This window comes from Benincasa hispida, chromosome 3 (assembly GCF_009727055.1).
Source record: "Benincasa hispida cultivar B227 chromosome 3, ASM972705v1, whole genome shotgun sequence".
Taxonomy (NCBI): Eukaryota; Viridiplantae; Streptophyta; class Magnoliopsida; order Cucurbitales; family Cucurbitaceae; genus Benincasa; species Benincasa hispida.
This window is the reverse complement of record NC_052351.1, coordinates 14,443,705-14,450,703: the sequence shown is the minus strand read 5'-3', so window position 1 is coordinate 14,450,703 and position 6,999 is coordinate 14,443,705. Positions and strand designations below refer to the sequence as shown.

Below are 6,999 nucleotides of genomic sequence, written 5' to 3'. Positions count from 1 at the left end.
ATGAATGCATGGAATCGGAGAAGGGGAATGAAGAGAACGTCAATGCATGCAGGGACTCGTGCAGGGGATCGGCTAAGGGCAGCTTTGGTGATATATATGCACTTTTTCAGACTTTATGAAGTAAATATAGAACGATTTCCATGTGGCATACCACATCAGTAGACTGGTTGACCGTTTATCTATGTGGCAGACTCAATCTTGCCTCGCGCTCACAAATCTCAGCTCTCCACTACACAATCATCCGCTCTCTCCTACCAATAGAGAAAAGAAGAGAAGAAATAAGGGATGCATTAGAGTGTCAAGATGAATACACCTGATAATATTATTTTTTTTATATATATTTTATTAATAATTTATTTCAAACATATTTTATAATACTAAGTGGAGTAAAAATATAGGTATGTAAACATGAAGTACAATAATACGATCGGTATGAAGGTGTGTTTCATGTGAAGACTGGACAACATAGTCTCAATGCCAAAGGAGGAAACGTTCAAATATTGAGGCTAAACAGGTCCGAGTGGTACTGTTCATGTAACAAGTGACAAGCATTCAACATTCTATGCTCGTATTTTATGGCCGTTTGCTCACATTTTAACATGAACTATGAAGATTTTATTGAGGACTACTACAAATTGTCAACGTATGCTGAATGTTACTCTCCTCAATTTCACTCTGTACTGCATGAAGATTACTGAACCACGCACCCTAATATGCCCGTCTTACATCCTAATCCATCGTTGCTGAGAAAACCTAGTAAACCGAAAAGTTCACGTTATCACAATGAGATGGATTGGACAGAACCAGCCACTCAACAACGATGTGGATTTTGTAACCAGTTAGGAAATAATCGAAGGAAGTGTCCTTTGTTACTAAGATGGACTCTAGATAGTTAGGGATTGAAAAATAAATAATTTTGTTATTCTATATTCATTTTAGTGTATATTCAATTTTGCATACTTTGCCTAATTTTTGCATACTTTGCCTAATTTTTGTACGAATGGTCATAACATATGGCGGACAATGAGTCCTCTCATATGTTTTTACATTGGTGAATGGTAGGGAGATGAGACAATTCGGTTTTCAACAGGATGTCCCATCGCCTTGTAATACTGAACCCGTACTACATGATATTGACCTAAGGACTGGAGATTGGTCCAAAAAAGTTGCACATTTGGTAGTGCGATGGCCCTATCGTGCCAGGTTTATTGTAGTGGGGGTTTCTCTTGAACAGTTTGACACATATGTCACTCTAGAATATATTCATTGGTATAATAATATCACAAGGCGCTACGTCACTCGTCCGGGAGCAGCTGTGGGTCATCGGGTAAATGAATGAATATTATCTAATTATTTTTAATTTAAATATTGTCTAATTGCTTTATAATTCACAGAGATCGAACAACAGTAGACTCCGTGAGGTTGCGAATGATCCGAACCAGGTTCTTGCTATATGTAGTGACAACCAAAACTATATGGAGGAAATTCATTATATGTATGATATACCTATTGTTCCTCCACCAGTTCCTAAACGTAGAGGACCTGTTCGGGAAGAGGATGAGTTTGATGAGGTTGCACATAATGTGGAAAAATTGCCTCCTATTATGCAGATGCAGAGTCAAACTGATTATGTTAGTCCGATGATGATGATGTCAGTATTTTGTTCAGGACATTATGACTCAGGAGGCTGGTCCTTCGTCTTCATACGTGCATGGACATGGTCGGGGTCGTGGAAGAGCATAATAAATATTTATTATTATGAAGCGCCTGCAGAGGTACCAGAGCAACATCAAGAAGAACCCAAGCAACCTCAAGTTCAAAGTCGACGATGACAACCAACTCGAAATCGACGACGTCCGCCCTTGTGGGACACATTGATTTTTGTAATTTATTTTTATATAAATGAGATATTTAATTTACATTTTTTTATTTTTATGAGTTATTATTTTTTTAATTTATTCTTTTTAGAGTTTAAATAAAATAATAAAATATTTTTAGAAATTTTTTTATAAAATGAAAAATTAAAAAAAAAGGAAGAAAGAAAGAAGAAGGTGGAATGTGTAATAATTAAAAAAGAAAAAAAAAGGAAAATTTGTACGGTATTCTCGCTCTCGCTCTCGCGCACGCTCAAAATCTCGCTCTCGAATTTGATTGGGAAGTTCAGTGGCAAAAAGAAGGAGATTCATTAGCTTGTTATTTAGTCAAATCCGTAAAAATTGGAAGGAATTCTAGGGGATCTTATGAAAGTACAAATGAAAGGAAGTTCGAGAGTTCACAATTTGACCTATCTAGGTCGAATTTTCAACCTCGACTTATTTAAAAAAAAAACCAATAACAATATTTTTACAAATAGTTTGAAAACAACGATATTTTCCTAAATAGTTTTTAAAAGACAATATCCTTTTAATTTTCCCATTTGAGATTCTAAATCAAAAAAGTATTTGGATATATATATATATATTCTTTTTTAAAGGAAAAGGGGAGAGAAGTAGCTTTAAATATGTTAAGTTTCATTATGGGTTTAAATACCTTGTTTTCGTTTTCTCTTCTTCAAGCGTTGAATCCCTAGCCGCAGCCCACTCACGCAGTAGCCGCCGGCCTTAGACGCCCATATCTCCGTCCGTCGTCCGTTGAACTTAGTGCCACCCAGGCCTCCGCCCTTCGTTCAGCATTCGACATTGGCGAGACCCGGATGCCTCCTCCGTTCGGTGTTCGAGGCTTAGCGCCGCTCTGACCGGTCGTCTCCTACACGCGTGAGCTCCAACTACAGTCAGAGGTCGCCGTTCGTGGATTTGAAGCCATTCGCGAACCTGAAGCTGGCACGGGTTTTCTTGTCGCGAGCCTCGCCGTTTGCCGCCGCAGCGACCGCCAGCCTCGCCATTTGTTGTCGATCGCCATTTCTGCTGGTCTCGCTGTCAAGTTCTCCAACCGTGACTTTGTCGAAATCTTGAGCTTTGGTAAATATTTTTGGGTTTTGTTGTTTTTCTTGATTGGATGTTGAATACCCATTATCTGTGTTGATGTTGGTTTTAGCTACATTATTTTTATTTTATATTCAAGTTTTGAGAGGAGTTGGGGTATTGTCGTTTTGAGAGGAGTTGAGGTGTTGTCTACTTGGTCTAGGACCGCATCGACAAGATTTCAATAAGTTTTGGGTTTTTCTATGGATCACTTTTGGTTACCTACTAAGTATCGGTTTAATTATTAATGTAGAATGTGATACCCATCGAGGTTGTGGTTTATTGATTGTTTTCAAATTCAATCTTTGAGGTTAGATTTGAAGTTTGGAGATCAGTGGCGTGCTTTCTAGCAATATTAAAGATTGTTCGATGTTTTCGTTAGTTTTAGTTGAAGTAAATTGTTGGAGTTGGTTGTCGAAACAACTTTCCTTGACTTAATTTGAGGTAAGTGACACCATTATTGGTGCCTTCGTACCAGGTGCCCTAAGTTAGATTTATCGACTTACTTAATGGAATCTAGAAGCTAGATTTGGAAGTTGTAATACCTTCTTGTGTATGTATGTTTTTTTTTTTTTTTTGGAGTTTGAGCATGTCTGAGACTACGTGTTATGTCATGATATGAGCTGTGGAACTACACATGAAATATTTGCATATGATGCACGATTAGACTAGTAGGGGTGATATACCATCTCATCTCAATGCATGTTTATTTATAGGGGACTGATGAGTCCAATTTCATGTTTCACGATGAACCTTCGGTGTGCTAGACATGCATGAATCAATAGGTTCATATTCATGTTACTTTTTCCATGTTTGATAATGTGCCTTCAGGCAACTAGACATGCATGAACCGACAAGTACACGATCATGTTTCTTTTTCCATGATTGACAATGTGCCACTAGGTCACTAGATATGCAAGTTAATGCGAGTCTGGTTATCCCATTAGTTTGCCATTCAGGAACAGCTTCAGTATGAATGTTCCACTAACGACAAGCGTTCACTGCATGTGAATGCATAGCCTGATCCTAGTAATGGGATCACTTACTGAGTATTTTATACTTATCATTTATGTCTACATGTTTTTCAGGTAAGGGTAAGGACACTGAGGCGATTGACAAGAGGAATTCGTAACAGGGCCAACGGGACTAGGAAACTCTTCCGTATTTGAGTTCATATGTCCCTCCATGCTTTACAATTTCTTTTCATGGTTTTTTTTTTTTTTTTTTTTCTTGACGGAGTCTTGTTGATAGAGATTTTCTTTTCCGTTAATATTTTTTTTATTTCCTAAAACTTATGCTTTAAGGGGTACCCTGTTTCAAATGGATTGGAATATTGAGTAGGAATTTGGTTAAATTCAACATTTTCGTTTTAGGCATTCCAAATTTTCTTGTTTTCAACGTAAACATTTATGCATGCATGCAATAACAGCTCTATTAGTTGTCTTAGAAAGTTGAGTTGTTATAGTTGGTAACAGAGCCCATGTTTTGTGTTATGTAGACTGACTTACTATGTAAGTCCAGGTTATTCCTTTGGCCAATAACCGATTCTTCGTCAGCGCCAGGTATGTCCTTTATTAAAAGTATTTAGGATAATATGCACCAGTATATGTAGTACTTATGATCGTGTTTGGCATCTTTTATTGGTAAGGAAAGTTGTTAAAGATTGGTTGTGAACAATTGCCAGGGAATGGTACTTGTTAGGGGAAGAGGCAGTCACAGGGATACCAGAAGGTGGCGCGATCTCGAAGGGCAGGATCCGATGGTTCAGGATCAAGATCCATGGTTCAGGATCAAGATCCACAAGATGAGGATCCACAAATTCAAGATTTGCAAGCTCCGGATCCTTAAGTACCAGAGGACCCCTTACCGCCTAGAGACCTCTCAGGGTCAGGGTGGTAGAGAACCCAAACACGGAGTCGAGCACAACACACGGCTATGCCACTGCAGACACAACCTTTCCCCCTTAGTCGTCCCAATAAAGTTCACCGATTGGGCAACCGCTATTGGGGAAGCAATCACATCAACTGTGTTGAGTCCAGTGAAGGACATGTTAGATGAGCGAATGGCCCAGTTTGCCCAGTTTCAACAGTTATCACAGCCACAAGTTCAGATGTCGCAAGTCCAGACTCAGAATATGATTCAAAACCAGAGCATGTCGAACCTTTCAGTGGAGGCTAAGCACTTGCGAGATTTCAAGAAGTACAACCTCAACATCTTCAATGGGCCACTAAAGAATTTGACCAATGCAAAACTATGGATATCAACGATGAAGCGATTTTCCATTATATGAAATGCCCAGAAGATCAGAAAGTGCAGTGTGTCGTCTTTATGCTCACTGACAAAGCACAAATTTGGTGGCAGTCGACAGAAAGGATGTTAGGTGTGAATGGGGAACCTGTGATATGGGAGAAGTTCGTGGAGCTGAGGTAAGGGCACAGGTCAGTGGAGAAGTATGACCAAGAGTTTGACACCCTATCCCATTTCGCCCCAGAATTGGTTGCTATAAAGGCTATGAGAGTAGAGAGGTTCGTTCAAGGTCTAAAGGACAGTATACGAGGTATCGTGCGAGCCTTCAAACCGACCACTCATGCTGAAGCACTTTGCTTGACAGCTGAGATGGACTCACAACCAGAGGACGAGCACTCACGGGCATTTGTGGTAGAACCTTCCTCGGGCCAGAAGAGGAAGGCAGATCATAAGCTTTCGAGCCTTATCCCCATCAGAAAAGTCAAAGCTCAGTCAGACCACTTCGACACTTTAAGCAACAGGCCGTCGAGGCAGGTATGGTAGAAAGAAGTCAGCCAGTGTGTAGCTCGTGTGGGAGATATCACTAGGGATGATGTTTGGCGAGCACCAGGGTCTATTTTCATTGCAAACAGGAGAGGCACTTGATTGATAGATGCCCTAATAGAAACACATCAGGTTACAGGAACTAGTCTATAGGCCATGAACAGAGGAATTCGAATAGACCTCAACAACAACTAGGTCGTGTTTACTCAACACTTGACAGGAGGCAGAGAAGTCGGCACTGTTGTGACAAGTACGCTCTCAATCTTGGGACACTTTGTGTTGGTATTATTTGATTTTGGTTCATCCCATTCATTTATATCATCAATATTTGTTAAGCATGCCATGTTAGATTAGAGCCTTTGCGCTATGTGTTATTGGTATCCACTCCGTCTGTAGAAATTATGTTAGCAGAGGAAAAGATAAAGCATGTCAGATTGAAGTAGCGAATCAGACACTAGATGTGACTTTAATAGTCTTGGACATGCGTGATTTTGATGTGATATTGGGCATGGATTAGCTAGCTGCTAATCATGCCAGTATAGACCGCTCTTGCAAGGAGGAGATTTTTAACCCTCCCACGGAAGCCAGCTTTAAATTTAAAGGGCAGGAACCATGGTCCTGCCCAAAGTAATTTCAGCTATGGATGCCAAGAGATTGCTTAATCGAGGTACCTAGAGTATCTTGGCTAGTGTTGTTGATACTAGAAAGCCTGAGGTCTCCTTTGAAGGAACTCTTATCAAAGAGTACCTCTAAGCGGAAGCAAGATCATTCCAAACTCATGCTTGATCATTCCAAACTCATGCTTATCAAAGAGTACCTCTGAGCGGAAGACACCACCACTTGGAACCCTCGATATTCTCGGAGTGAGAATCCAGGAGGTGTGGGCTCTGTTGGATTTGGTAGAGGGAATGAGGAAAAGATGATCGTTTACCACGACCAAGTAAGTGGGAGATATCGAGTGTTTATCATATAAACGATGCTTGATCATTTAGGTAGAGGTACTCGATCGTGTAGTAAAAGAGGCGAAATCGTATAGACAATTGTTTAGTAAATGCTCAGGCGCGTGATCGCGTAGGAAAAAGCTAGACGATCGTTTAATAAAACCTATGCGATTGTTTATTAAACCACGCGCGTGTATACGATCGTTTAGAAATGGTCAGCTGTTGTGTATGCTCTCGGTTTGTTATGCGATAGGTAGTATACACAATTCGGTGAGCGAATGTCTCACTACTTGCAAAATGAAAACAAT

General features: G+C 40.0%; 1 protein-coding gene across 2 annotated transcripts; it reads left to right on the top strand.

Moving 5' to 3' along the window:
* The first annotated feature begins 2,498 nt into the window (after nt 1-2,498).
* On the top strand, nt 2,499-6,521 carry LOC120072991. 2 transcript variants are annotated; one of them, XR_005480652.1, is made up of 3 exons: nt 2,499-2,957; nt 4,049-4,522; nt 4,645-6,514. XR_005480652.1 is itself a non-coding variant. In XM_039025543.1 (2 exons), the coding sequence occupies exon 2, from the start codon at nt 4,648-4,650 to the stop codon at nt 5,248-5,250; it is 603 nt and encodes a 200-aa protein (XP_038881471.1). In that variant the 5' UTR covers nt 2,499-2,957; nt 4,049-4,647; the 3' UTR covers nt 5,251-6,521. The 2 variants fall into 2 exon arrangements, 1 of the variants encoding a protein (XP_038881471.1); XM_039025543.1 differs by having other exon boundaries at nt 4,049-6,521.
* The last annotated feature ends 478 nt before the right edge of the window (nt 6,522-6,999 follow it).